Here is a 14,219-nt window from a genome sequence, read left to right on the forward strand (position 1 = left end):
ATCCCCATGACAGAGGCTGTGGCTATGGTTGAAGATGGACTCCAAGCCTTCTGGAAGCATGGAGTTCAGGTGTGGGCTCCAGACTCGAAACAGCCGCTGCAGGATCTGAGAAACCCCACCCTCACCTTCCATCTGCTCTGCTCCCCCAGGCCTGCAGTGGTGGAGACACGGCCCACGGATGACCCCACTGCCCCCAGCAACCTCTACATCCAGGAATGAGCCGTTGAGAGGGCATGAGAAACAGACGCCTGCAGACTCCTAATGGACGCGCTAGTGGTCACAACATGTCCTTATCTCCCAATAAACTTGACTTTAGTCTTGTCGTCTTGAAAAAAAACAAAAAACAAAAAAAAGACCATTGATGGGGCAAAGGGAAATCATAGCCATGAAAGGTGGGCTGGAGAGGCGGCTCAGTGGTTAAGAGCACTTGCTTCTCTTACAGAGGACCCAGGCTTCTTGGTCTCACAACCATCTGTGTGATGGTTTGAATATGCTTAGCCCAGGGAGGGGCACTATTAGAAGGTGTGACTCTGTTCGAGTGGGTGTGGCCTACTTGGAGTAGGCGTGGCCTTGTTGGAGTAGGTGTATCACTGTGGGTGTGGGTTTTAAGACCCTCATCCTAGCTGCCTGGAAGCCTGTATTCTGCTAGCAGCCTTCAGTTAAAGATGTAGAAGTCTCCACTCTTCCTGCACCATGCCTGGCCTGGATGCTCCCACCTTGGTGATAATGGACTGAACCTCTGAACCTGTAAGCCAGCCCCAATGAAATGTTGAGTTGTAAGAGTTGCTTTGGTCACGGTGTCTGTGCACAGCAGTAAACCCTAACTAAGACAATCTGTAAGGCCAGTTCAGGAGAATCAAATGTCTTTTTCTGGTTTTTGGACACTAGGCATTGACATGGTGCTCAGGCATACATATAAGCAAACACTCATACAAATAAGTAATGTATAAAACCACTCATACACACAAGATAAAAATATGAAATATTATCTCATATGTGTCAGTTATATTAAAAAGTGATAATGAGTATTGAGAGAAGGGAACCCCAGCCCCGCTGGAGAAAATATAAACTGCTACAGCCACGATAGAAAATTGTACGGAGTTTCTTAAAACATTAGCAATCGAACTACCATTCAATCCAGCCATCCCACTTCTGGGTACACATCCAAAGGAAATCAGCAACTCGGTCTGATACCCACAGTCCTGTGCTCACTGTAGCATTATTCGCCATAGCCAAGATGAAGAAACAATGTAAACGCACAGTTACAGATGAACAGAGAAAGATAATGTGGCGTAGTCACACAATGGGATATTAGTCATTAAAAGGAAACCACTGATGAACCTGAAGGGGACATGCTACATAAAATAAGCCAGGAACAGGAAGGGTAAGTATCATCTCATTTACATACAGAATCTTAAAAAAAAAAAGATGAACCTCAAGGAACAGTAGAATGGAAATTGCAAGTGGTCAGAGATCGGGAGAAATGGTCATGTTGGATAAAGGGTAGAAGCTTTCACTCATAAGACGAGTAATGTTCTGCTCGCTCTGATCTGGAATACTGGGTGGTGTCTACAGTCAATACTGTAGTGTATGTACACCCACATATTGACAGACAGCTCCTGCCATTTGTTTTCTAGAGGTGTCACATCTATTATTCACATCTGCAGTGCATGATAAGTGACCTTCACAGTATGTTTAGGAGCCCTTGAAATTTTGTTTGGGGGGTCAGGGTTGGGAGGTAACTCAGGCCATAAGTGACTGCTATGCAAGGGGCTAAAATCAGATCACCCAAAAAACCTGGACTTAAGGCTAATGTTTATAATCTAGGCTTTGGGTGGGCGAAGACAGGTGGATCCCTGGCACTCATAGGCTCGCTAGCCTAAACAATCTGTGCTCTCTAGGGTCAACGAGAAAAATCTGTATCAAAGAATAAGAGAAGGAAGAATTAAGAAAGATGCCTGAAATAATATCTGGCCTCTACATGAAAGCACACACATGAATATGTGCACTCAAACACACCTGCACACACACACACACACACACACACTCATGAGAACATATGCCCCTACACATAACAATATTTTAAATTTATTCTGGGTCTGGTCATCCAGACCTCAGACTGTTCACGGCCAACTCTGTCTACATAGGCCCTTCAGCAAAAAGAAATGACACTCACTAAGGAAAATAGTAATTTAGCCTGCATTTTTTTTGAATGGTTCAATTGGGCATAAAAATTGCATTTTATATTTTTCTTGAGATTAGTATACACATAGCCTTTTCAAACACTTTTTATTTGTCTTGTGTGAGTATACCTGTGTGCTCGTATGGAAGTCAGGGGACAACTTGCAGGATCTGGACATGTAGATGTCCAGGATCTGACTCAGGGCCTCAGGCCTTAACAGCAAGCGGCCTCCCCTGCATAGCCGTCTCAACAGGTCCATAGCCTCTTGTTTTTACAAGTTAGAAAGAGATCTTGGTCCATTAATACTTAAAACATTAGCCCTTTGGTATATCCTCTAAATATTTTTCCCAGGTTTGCAACATGTTCTCCTATTGCGTGAGGAGAAGGACTGTTAAGGACTGGGAAGGAAGCCAAAGGAAGGAAGTTGAAATGGGGAGTATAAGAGAGAATGGGAGATGGACACGGTCAAAGCATGATATATTCATGCGTGGAAATGTTCCAGTGAAACTCTGCAATTGGTACAATTTATATGTCAAGTATTTCAAAGTAGCGGGCACACACGTGAGCTGAGGTGGTTTGGTGTTTTTGAAATGTCGAACTTGAGAAGAATCTGCATGACAAAATGCACCTATTTCATGTGACGTTATTCCTGATTCTGAGACGCCTGCAAGGAAGCCTCACGGAATTGGAGATGGATGGGCAAGCGGAAGACTATTCTAGCTCCGGAAGCTAACCGACCCACACAGATCTGACTTGGCTAGGTTTGAAAACTAGGCGACCAGCCATGAACTTCTCTGTCAGGCTTCCATCGAACAACCTCAGTTGGTGATGCCAAGGCTGATAAGGCCTCGGGCTCGGATGGCCACGCAAGAGCTGACGTCAAAGCCGCGTGACGTCATCCGCGCTAAGGCGTTGCCTGTCAGGGGCCTCCAAGGGCAAGGAGACGTCACGGGGCTTGGAGGTGGTCAGCTTCGGGCTCCTTCAGGTCTCTGGCTCCCAAGGTTCCGGCTCTTAGGCTTCGGAGCCACCTCCATCCTCCGCCCTCTGCGAGCCCCTGGAACATCCCGCCGCCAGCCTGCTCGCCCGCCCCACCGCGGGCACGCGCACGCACGCGGCTGCGCACGCGCGTCCCCCCGCCCCTCGGAACCCGGAAGTGCGAGCGGAGCCACGTGGGTGGAGCTGGCGCGCAGGTCGCATGGGGGAGTCTATCCCGCTAGCCGCCCCGGTGCCGGTGGAACAGGCGGTGCTGGAGACGTTCTTCTCTCACCTCGGCATCTTCTCTTACGACAAGGCCAAGGACAATGTGGAGAAGGAACGAGAGGCCAACAAGAGCGCGGGGGGCAGCTGGCTGTCGCTGCTGGCGGCCTTGGCGCACCTGGCTGCGGCCGAGAAGGTCTATCACAGCCTCACCTACCTGGGGCAGAAACTAGGTACCTCCGCCCCGCCCCTGCCCCTGAGGAGGAAGGAAAGGGGGTGCGCTCCCCGGTCTGCCGTGGCTTGGGTGCCCTGTCACTCCCAGCGGCGGGCTCCACTCTGCCCAGGTCTCCTCCCACCGGTCCCCTTCCTTCCCTAGTCTGCTGCAAGCCCCGCCCACCGGCCTGTGTCACCGCTGCCTGGGTGGACTGGGCGGATGGATGCTTTTGGCTGGGCATGCTCCAAACCCCGTGGGTTTACGGTTTTGCACCGTGCATGGATTGGTTTCATAAGTGACAAGTTAATTAAGTTCTGCGTCCCCCGTTCTAACTCACTGGTTAGACCTCACTGCGGCCTGAGGAGCAAAGGAACGAACCTAGGTGTGTTAATAAATACTGTTTTGCCTGGCCTCTTATACAGAGGGGAATCCTATCCCCTCTTCAGTTCTTCAGTGCGTATTAAGTGAATGAAGGAATGAGTGGATCCTGGACAGGAAAGGCAAGAATTGTGCAAAGCCTTAACTGGAGAAGAGTTAAGGGACAGGATAGTAGACACTGCTAGCCCTCATGTAAATTTTAACCCTGAAAATAAGATGCAGGAACTCTTTTTTAACTGATTATCACTACGAGAAACAATTGGTTTCAGTTGACAAATAATACATAAAAGCCACGTAAAAGTATTACCTTTAATAATAATGGCAAATGTTAGCTGACTGCCAGAGAATTGGAATAGGGAATTGTACTACTTTGGTTTCTTCTTGACCGTTTAGTTATTAAAAGTTCGAGGGCCTTTCATAACTGAAGGATACACATCTTTGGCATAAAGGAAAGCAAGTGTAAATTACATATAGAGTTCATCCCCTTCTGTTGCCAGAAAGCTTACTGAATACTAAACGTTTGGTAAACACTCCAGGCTTTCTGAGATTATAAACTCTGTAGCTTTTCAAATGATTGTTACTTAGTTATTGGCAATAAGTCGTCAGAGATTTCACTCTGTATATTTTTCTCTCTACAGTGTTACAGCGCACACATGTGCCATTGCTGTTACAGTGTTACAATCCTATCGTCTACCGTGTAGCGAATTGGGTATGCACTTATGGGAGGTGGTGGATCTCAAACCTGAACACCTGCCTTGACTAATCAGATTGGGTGTATACATATCCTTTACTCAAAGCATATACAGATATTCTTTATATGATGCCTATTCATTCGTGTATGTATTTGATATGTATCATATATATATATATACATATACATATACATGTGTGTGATAATAGGCTATATTCTAGTCATAATATTGAAGGTGGATAATATTACGGCAGTTTGGGATGTTTTAGACTTCCTGCCTAAAAAAAGTGGCAATTGACCCAAGTGCCAGCATTCCTTTTTTTGTTTGTTTGTTTTATTGGATATTTTATTTATTTGTATTTTAGATGTCATCCCCTTTCCCCATTTCCCCTCCCTAGAAACCCCCATCCCATCCCCCCTCCTCCTCTTTGCTTTTATACCATTTTAATTACATGCAAGTATATTATGGTCAGTTCTAGGTTGAGGAACTAGCAATATAATAGATGCAAATAGTCAAAGAACAAGCAAGACCATAAACACAAATAGTCAAAGAACATTTTTAACTTTTTTGTTGCTTGAGCTCATCCATAGGATTACCCTCCTATATACATATACAGCATATACATAGCTCCAGATATAGAGAATGAGAAAGAGCAATTGGGTTTCTTATTAAAGTCCATTTATGGGTCCGTAAATAAATAAATAAATAAATTTGCACTAAGTTTGAATTGTATGCGCCAGGATTTTGTGTAAAAAGAACTGGCCACTGCCGGGCGGTGGTGGCGCACGCCTTTAATCCCAGCACTCGGGAGGCAGAGGCAGGCGGATTTCTGAGTTCGAGGCCAGCCTGGTCTACAGAGTGAGTTCCAGGACAGCCCGGGCTATACAGAGAAACCCTGTCTCGAAAAACCAAAAAAAAAAAAAAAGAACTGGCCACTAAGTCTACACATCTGTAGAAGTCCTTTACTGTCTCTGACTTGGCTTCTGTGAAGTGGCCCTTATTGTGTAAGGTGCCGAGTTCTGCTTGAACCTCAGCTGTCTTGTAGGGGAAGCCTTATCTCTCAGTTCTTCCTGTGAAACAGCACTGGGGCTCCAGGGCTGATCTCCCTTCTGAGTAAGTGTTCTAAAAATGACATGTGTAAGTCCTTTGTAATTTAAATGATAATAGTCAGCATAGGTTTTGCTGTATTTGTATAGTGGTGCATACATGATAATATGATTATCAGAGAATGGAAAAAAAATTGTTATTTAAAGCAGTACCATGTTTTTTGGAAGTCCTGTGGTTTTCTTTGTGAAGCATAAAGAAACAATGATACATAGCCTTTAACTCTTTTGAAGCATTGCTTGGGCATGGTGGTGCATGCCTTCAGTCTGCTCACACAGGAGCCAGAGGCAGGTGTGAGTCTGAGGCTGGTCTGGTCCCCGTAGCAAGTTCCAAGCCAGCTGGGGTTGCGTGGTGAGACCCTGTCTCAAAAGACAAAACAAAAGGAAACGTGGTCTTTACAATTTTTTGAAAGTATGATTAACAAATAAAAATGGTATGTACTTAGGCGATCCAATCGATGTTTTGCTCTGCATTATGAATTGGTGACTCACTCCCACCACCTCACTCTGTGGTGAGAGAACTTACGACCTACTGACTGAGCACACTTCAAGTGAGTCTAAACTGTGTGTGGTCCAACATGCTTGTAATCTCCAGTACTCCCGAGGCAGGAGCAGGAGCATCGGGGAGATAAAGGAGAGCTGGGTTACCAAGTGAGACCTTGTCTCAAAAGAAAAAGTCTCTGACCCCTGTCTGAAGCTCTAGCAGCTGGCCCGGATTAAATATGCTAGCCTGGGCTTTTAAACAAAGGACAGACCCGACAGGAACTGTCCACCCGTCAATGTCCTGGCTCTATTCCTGAAAAACTGGGTGTGACTTTTATCTTGGCGCCTTCTCTGTGCTTTGGGGACAGAAAAACACTAGTTTGGGGAAAGATAGTGGTTAAAACGTGCTGAGTGGGCAGCAGCGGGGATCAGAGACTGTCATGCCTGTCCTGCCTTTGATTGATTACAGGAACACTTCCTCACACACCCTGATTGATAAACCTTGGCACACACGGAGGCGACTTAAGAATGGATGTTTAAAAGTCATTTCAAAGAAGTTGTAGAGTAAAACGCTTATTTACGATGCTAATGTGTTTTTTATGCTTGAAATTTTATGAGGTGAAGGTGGAAGCCTTGGAGAAATAACAGTCACTGATAGCTAGAATATTCTGGGAAAAAAAAATCCAAAACATCAGAGTTTGTAAATTGAAAATACTGGAAAAGAAAATAAGTTGGGTGTTTCTGATTGCTTCCCAGCATGAAGGAAGACCGAAAGGAGGATTAGTCCTCATTGGGTACTAGAAAGCAGGGCACTGTCCTCATTGGTGGCTAGAAGGCAGGGTAGTCAAGAGATAGGGTTGTTTTGCTGAAAACTTTGAAAAAAGAGACAGAATTAAAAGTAAGGCATTGGTGATCTCTCTTCCACGTAGGAGTTTCACCTACTGGTGATTGGTGTCGGCCTTTAAAGGTATCATTTGAATTTATGTTGTATTTCTGTTGCCTTGTGATCTGATGAGTGTAGGTATTACTTTTTCAACCCAGAGTTTAAGTTTCTGCCCTGGCCCCACCCCTTTTTAACAGTGGGAACGAGTAAACAATGCGGTCACCTGTCCATCGTTTTGCTGAGGCATTCTGAGCTTAACAGAAAATCTCTGAGGTTTGTGTACACTTGTAGAAATCACCGTTGTAAGCACTCCTGTTTCTTGTCGTTGTGCTAAAGCGTTGTTGCATCTGGCTCTTTGATGGGAGATCCAAGACTTAAGCAAATATCCATGAAGCTGGCTCTGTGATTAGAGATACAGTTAGTCAGGCACAACTTTTCAAGTAGATGATACCCCTGCCGTTTGTTTCTCATGACCGTCATCAAGAACGTAGTTGCTCTGATTCTTTTGCAGGGTTTTTGCTGTTGTTTGTTTTGTTTTACGTTGGAGCAACAGTTATTTATAATCGGTTCTTGGTCTTAGTAATTCACAATGTGGTGTGCCTGTATTGTCAGCCCTGTCAAGAGCACTGCACACCTCTCCCCCTCCCCCGAGACCCCAGTGTGTGCTTCATAAAAGGATGTGTGAGTGTGCAGTCTCATTTCCTGGCACGGCCTAAAAGATAAGATTTAAGGATGATGCATCTCTGAAGAAGAAACAAAATGCTCTGGGATACCAGTCCTAACGGAAGTGTTTTATAATCCATGGGTTCTCTGTTTTAAAAGTACATATGAAAAAGGACCGTTGTTTGTTTTAAATCCAGGTTTTATGTTATATGTAAACGTAACTTTCATTCACCTGTTGTAATTGTCCTCTCTGAGGCTTACTGCGTCTGTCTGCTAACCTAGGCCTAGTCCTGGAAGCTTCTGGCCTTTGTACAATCTAATCTAGGCCTATAGTGTTTTCAGCCTCTGAGACTTACTGTTGAATAAGCTCACCCTTTCTAGCTCTTTCTTTCTTCTTTTTCTCTGGCTGGATGATCAACTCAGCCGTTCTGGCTCAAACTCCTCTCTGAGCTGACTGGGTCAATCTGGCTTCTCTCAGCCTCTGATTTTTTGCTCTGATGGTCTCAGTCTAACTCTGGCAGTCCGTTGTGGCTCCTTCTCATTCTCTGGCTCGTTCTGTCAGTGTCTAGCTTGTTCTCTCTCTGCAATCTGTTTCTGTATAACTGTCCCAGGAAAGCTGCCTCCTTCCTCTTTTCTCTGCACCGCTCTGTAAAAGTCTTGGTAAAACTGCTTCCTCTCCCTTTTTCTCTTTCTCTCTCTTGCTCTTTCATAGCTCCCATTCCTCTCTCTTCTCGTGAGAGTTCAGCATATCCCGTTCTGTCAAATCTTTCTCTGATTCATCACTTTGTCTGCCACTCAATCAGACACCACTTTCAAACACGGTTGCTTCATTCTACAAACTAACTTGACCTTCATTGTTTGGGATTAAAGGTGTGTACCGAGGGCGTGTCTGTATCCCAGCCTATGCTAAGGGCTAAGCCACACCATAACACAATCCTGGCGTTCACAAGTATCCTGTAGCAGTTATATGCCAGGGTAGTGATGTTCTAAAGTAACTCTGAATATGGAGTCCGGGGAAATTGATAGTAAGGAAGACAACTCCAGGTCCACCGCTACTCTGATGACTGTGTAGCCAGTGCTCACTTTGACTTGTTCCTCGGAGAGCATGTCGGTCACAAGCTCAGTGAGCCCCACTGGCTCTAGTGTCTTTTCAAGTGGGTGTTGGGAGGCGCCAGGTCCGTTTGGTTTCTCTTCCTTACTTGTCATCTGCTATTGCCATTTGCTTCCCAGGGGGCCAGTCATTCTTCAGCAGGAAGGACTCCATCCGCACCATCTACACTTCCCTGCATAACGAACTGAAGAAAGTGGTGGCGGGACGCGGCGCCCCGGGTGGAACGGCTCCTCACGTGGAGGAGCTCCTCCCCCACCTGTCAGAGCAGCTCTGTTTCTTTGTTCAGGCCCGGATGGAGATCGCAGACTTCTACGAGAAGATGTACACCCTCAGCACGCAGAAGTTCATCAACACCGAAGAGCTGGTCAGCACCTTGGATAGCATCCTCAAGAAGTACAGCTCACGGTGAGTGTGCAGACCTCGATAGCCCATCAGCCCCACACGCTTTCCCTCACTCATAGGAAGGCTTCTCCCGGATGCCCGTCCTCCATTTTGTATGTGCTCATTAAACTAGAGGTGTACATTTGGCACTTTGGGGTTAAGATAACAATGCTGTATGGGTGCGTCTCTAAGTCATCAGGAAAAAGAGAACTCACACAACAGAACAGCCGCATGGGGCCTGGGAGGTGGCTCAGTGGGTAAGAGCGTCCACTCTGTAAGCAGGGATCCCCGACTTTGTAGCCATGTAGAAGGCTGGGACCACTTATGCACCTGTAGTGCCGGTACAAGATAAAGGTGTGTAGACAGGAAAATTGCTGATGTTTAGCAAGAGATCCCGTGCCCAAGGATCAGGGCAGAGAGAGAGAAAGAGAGAGAGCAGGACGCCTGATGTCATCCCCTGCACTGAGGCACACGCACCTGCATGCACACATACAGTTGAATACAGAAAAATGCGACCAGCCAGCCAGTAGTCTAATAAGTGCTCTCTTTAGAGAGACAGCCTGGGAGTTACCTCTGCTACTCGTGTGGTTGTGAACATGTGTCAGAAATTCTTCTGTTTGTTTTTATTTTCAGCTCTTAGCGAAGGCATGCGTCCGTTATTCAGGAGGACAGACTTAAGTGTTTGGAACAGCAAAGGAATTTTTAAGAGGCCAGTCTTAACTTAAACGGTGTTGCTCAACTGGAAAACTGACGTCATTTGAAAAAAACGTATTCCTTGTAAAGAGACAAAGCTGTCTGTGGTGTGCCGCACACTGCCTAGCCCTGGATCCAGTCCCTAGAGAATCGTAGGAGTGTGAGGACCCCTTAGCCAGCTGAGGTTTATATCGGCTTCCTTGGAGCCCAATACAGCAGGTACTACTTAGATGAGGAAGATCCCCTTTGAAATATATCACGTGTTTGGACGTTTTGCCTGCATGTATGTATGTACACCACATGCATGCCTGGTGCCTGTCGAGGCCAGAAGGACTGGAGTTACAGGCAGCCGTGAACTACCATATGAGCACTGGGTATCAAACCTGGATCTTCTGGCAGAGAAATCAGCGCTCTTAACCTCTGAGCCACCTCTCTGAAACTAATTGCAGAGGCTAGAGAGATGGCTCAGAGGTTAAAAGTACACACTGCTCTTGCAGAGGCTCTGAGCTCAGTTCTCAGCACCCAGTGTCCTGTACTTATCTTTATCTGAGGCAAATTACTGTGGTACCAGGTTACAGAACGGGTAGCTCATAACCACCTAGGCCTTTTTTTTTCTTTTTCCCCCCAAGACAGGGTTTCTCTATATAGCCCTGGCTGTCCTGGAACTCACTCTGTAGACCAGGCTGGCCTCGAACTCAGAAATCCGCCTGCCTCTGCCTCCCAAGTGCTGGGATTAAAGGCGTGCGCCACCACCGCCCAGCTAACCACCTAGGTCTTAATCAGTGTTCCATTGCTATGAAGAGACACCATGACCAAAGCAGCTCTTATAAGTGAAAACATTTCATTGGGGCTGGCTTACAGTTTCAGAGGTTTAGTCCATTATCATCATGGTGGGGAGCATGGCAGCATCCAGACGGGTATGGTGCTGGAGAAGGAGCTGAGAGTTCTACATCTTGGCAGGCAGCAGGAAGAGAGAGTGACACTGGGCCTGGCTTGGACTCCTAAAACCCCATTGCCCATCCTTCCTCCCCCAGTGACACACTGCTTCCAAAAAGGCCACACCTACTTCAACAAAGCCACATATCAGATAAGGCAATGCCCTATGAGCCTATGGGGGCCATTTTTCTTTAAAGCACCACAGCCTGTAACTCCAGCTCTAAGGGATCTGATACCGCTGGCCTCTGTGTGCTCCCATACTCATGTATGTGCAGCTCTCCCCCAACACACTTAAAAATAAATCTCGGAAAGAAAAGAACAATTACAAGCAGAGCATGACAGACATCGTACTATACGACCAGCAATTCCAGTTCATAATACCCTGAAAGGTATCGAGTCATTTGCGTAACGGTCAGTTTTATAGTATATTTATGAACATGAATTAATACCAGTAAGGCTGTTGAAAAAGCAAGGGCTGGAGAGATAGCTTAGACCCACAAGGTGGCTCATACCCATCTGTGACTGCAGCTCCAGACGACCTGATGCTCTTTTTGGCCTCTGTGGGCACATGGTGCACATAAACTCACTCAGGTCCACACACATGCATAAAAGCAAGCGAGTAAAGAGACTCTGTGAGCACCGAGATGTCCTTCATCCAACCTCACATCTTGTTAACATCTGACACGCTGGCTTGCTCTCTCTGTGTGGATAACTTTGTCTCTGAAGAGAGAACCAGTCTCCTAACTTCGCCTTCCTAAATACTCAGCTTCTCCGCTTTCCAGAACCACACACAATCATGGCAGTGTTCCTCCTCAGAGCATTGCACATCAGTCTTCTTCCATCACATAATATGTAAATCCCAGTGCACCTTTCCCAGGTTGCCCCACAAACGTCTTCCACACTTGGTGGGTCATAGAGTAGATCTAGTTTCTTTCGAGGAACTTGCATACTGATGTGATTTTGCCTGATACAATACCTGCAAAGGTCACAGATGCTCAGGCATGTGTCTGCATTCCTTCCTTCTGTAAGGCTGAAGACTAATCCCCTACATACATGAACTCCCTTTTAAAGATTCATCACCTCTCATTAGACATCTGGGCTGCTCCCAGCCCTTAACTGTTCCCACCTTTGTACATAATGACCCAGTCAGTACCATCCTCTCTGTGGCCTGCATAGTCATCCAGTCAGAAGACTCCCTCTATACTGTTTTGTGTCCCTCATGTAAAATGTATAAGTTTCTACTTTGCATATGTTATAAGCATCACCACCTACTGTGGAAGGTTCTAGAGGCAGACCTCACATCTTTGCACAGTAGTCCTCATTGGTCACTAATTACTCCTGCTTTTTGTACTTTCTGATACCCACAGTCGTCTATTACCTGAAATTTAACACATTCAAGAAGTTAACAAGATTTAAATTGCATGCTTGTGCTTGGGATTCAGTCAGTCAAGTGTTTACAGAGGACCTGAGTTCCGTTTCCAGAACCTACACCCAAATGGTAGCTGGGCATGGCATAGTGGCTCATGTGCTTATAGTCCCGGTGCTGACGAGGTGGGGACAGGCGCATCTGTGTGCCTTACTGGCCAGGCGGCTTGCTCTGCTTGGCAGCTCTAGGCCAGTGAGAACCTATCTCTCTCTAAAAAGGGGAGACCGTATTCCTAAAAGATGACACCCAAGCTTGTGCCCCGACCTCTACATTCAAGGCACACATGTACATATATGCACATAAGCACAGGCACACATGGGCACATGTTCAAAGTAATGTGTGAACACTGTGATGAAACTACCCTGTGCCACCCAGTGGGCATGTGTCGAAGTCTGTCCATCCTGAATAAGCTGCCAGACAGATGCTGGGAATGGAGAGATGGGTCTCTTAACTTCCACTCTGATACATTGTTAATAATTGTTCCATTTTATTCTTAGTTGTTAATCTCTTGCCATGTCTAGTTTATAAGGTAAATGTTATCTTAGCTATGAGTAGGAAAAGCCCATGTATGTAAGGTTCATTATTGTCCTTTAGGGAGTTTGGGACATAGGCCATATGGAGCAGGCAGATTAGAGTATCCTCAGTGGGTAGATAGCTAAGAACTAGCAAACTAGTGACACTAAGTGAGAAAAGGTTGTAGATTTCTTTTATTGTAGTAAAACAGACATAACATAAAACTTCCCATTTTTAAATGTGTATTTCTGACTTGTCTCATAAATTTGATCAGCATACTTTTGGAAGGCACTTCTCAGCAAGGGTCTGTGGAGGACAGAAGTAGCATTCTGAAGTTTTGAGTGTGATTACACAGATGTCTATTCTGTGTCTTCCTCCCCTCCCCCATGTTTTCCTCTTTTCTTTAGAGCCAATGCTCTCCACGAGTTGTCGGCAGTGTCCTGTCTCCGAACTTCCAGGCTTACTGGAGCCTTGACTTAGTGTATGCTCATGGGTCTCCGCCACTGAACAGATCTGATCACAAGTTGAGCTGTGAGGTACCGGTGGAGAGGAAGCTGGGAAGTGATGTCATGAAGCGAATGTCCTCGGTGGGCAGCCTGACATTATGGACGCTTAGCTTCTCTTGAGGTTGAAAACTAGCTTCCTCATTCCCATGCGTCTTCCTAAGTGTTGACCGTTATTCCTTTGTTACGAAGCCCCTGTTCAGACCTTCTGAAGGTTTGTTCAAGAATTATGTCTTTGAAGCAGAGTGTTGGCTGTAAGTGGTGATCTCCAGTGACAACGAGTAGGAAAATCAGCGATGGCTCCTACTTGTGATTTTTTAAAAAATGACTTCTTGATGCTGCAGAAGTGATAAACATTCAGTAGAAACTGTGCTTGGAATTTGGACATTGACCATTTTCCAGGTTTAGCAAAATCCAGTACAGTACTCTCTTGACATTGAGTGACCTGAGGTGTCAGCCAGCCTAGCCGTCCTGAGGCGTGACACTAGTGCATTGTAGGTGACGCTTGGTAGGCTAGTAGACATGGTAGTGCGTGGCAGGCGAGCTATGATGGTTGGTAGGCTAGGGCCATGAAGCATGTTTGACTTGTGATATTTTAAAGTTACGATGGGCTGATGAGGTCACAAGTTCAGGAGCGTCTGCAGTAGGGTTTTCTGCCAGTATTATTCCGTTAGCTTCAGCTGTCAGCTTGCCATAGCCCAGTGTCATCTGAGGGGCTAGGAATCGGGGGAATGTCCAGATCAGTCTGCATGTGGGCATGTCTGTGGTATATTGCCATAACTGATGATAGATACAGGAGGCCCATCCTACTGTGGGCATGTGTGTGGTATATTGCCATAACTGATGATAGATACAGGAGGC

General features: G+C 46.0%; 1 protein-coding gene across 3 annotated transcripts in view; it reads left to right on the top strand.

Moving 5' to 3' along the window:
- Window positions 1-3,364: 3,364 nt before the first annotated feature.
- The window catches only part of CUNH12orf66 (chromosome unknown C12orf66 homolog), a 14,808-nt gene continuing 3,953 nt past the window's right edge, over window positions 3,365-14,219 (top strand). Inside the window, exons 1-2 of one of the 3 annotated variants that reach the window (XM_028759112.1) lie at window positions 3,365-3,612; window positions 9,026-9,311. In XM_028759112.1, the coding sequence (XP_028614945.1) occupies window positions 3,378-3,612; window positions 9,026-9,311 (521 nt within the window). In that variant the 5' untranslated portion in view covers window positions 3,365-3,377. Of the gene's footprint in view, window positions 3,613-3,910; window positions 3,976-9,025; window positions 9,312-14,219 lie in introns of those variants that run through there. The other 2 variants (XM_028759113.1, XM_028759114.1) reach the window with 2 other exon arrangements.

Source organism: Grammomys surdaster, unplaced genomic scaffold, assembly GCF_004785775.1.
Source record: "Grammomys surdaster isolate TR1022 unplaced genomic scaffold, NIH_TR_1.0 126271, whole genome shotgun sequence".
NCBI classification, from domain to species: Eukaryota; Metazoa; Chordata; class Mammalia; order Rodentia; family Muridae; genus Grammomys; species Grammomys surdaster.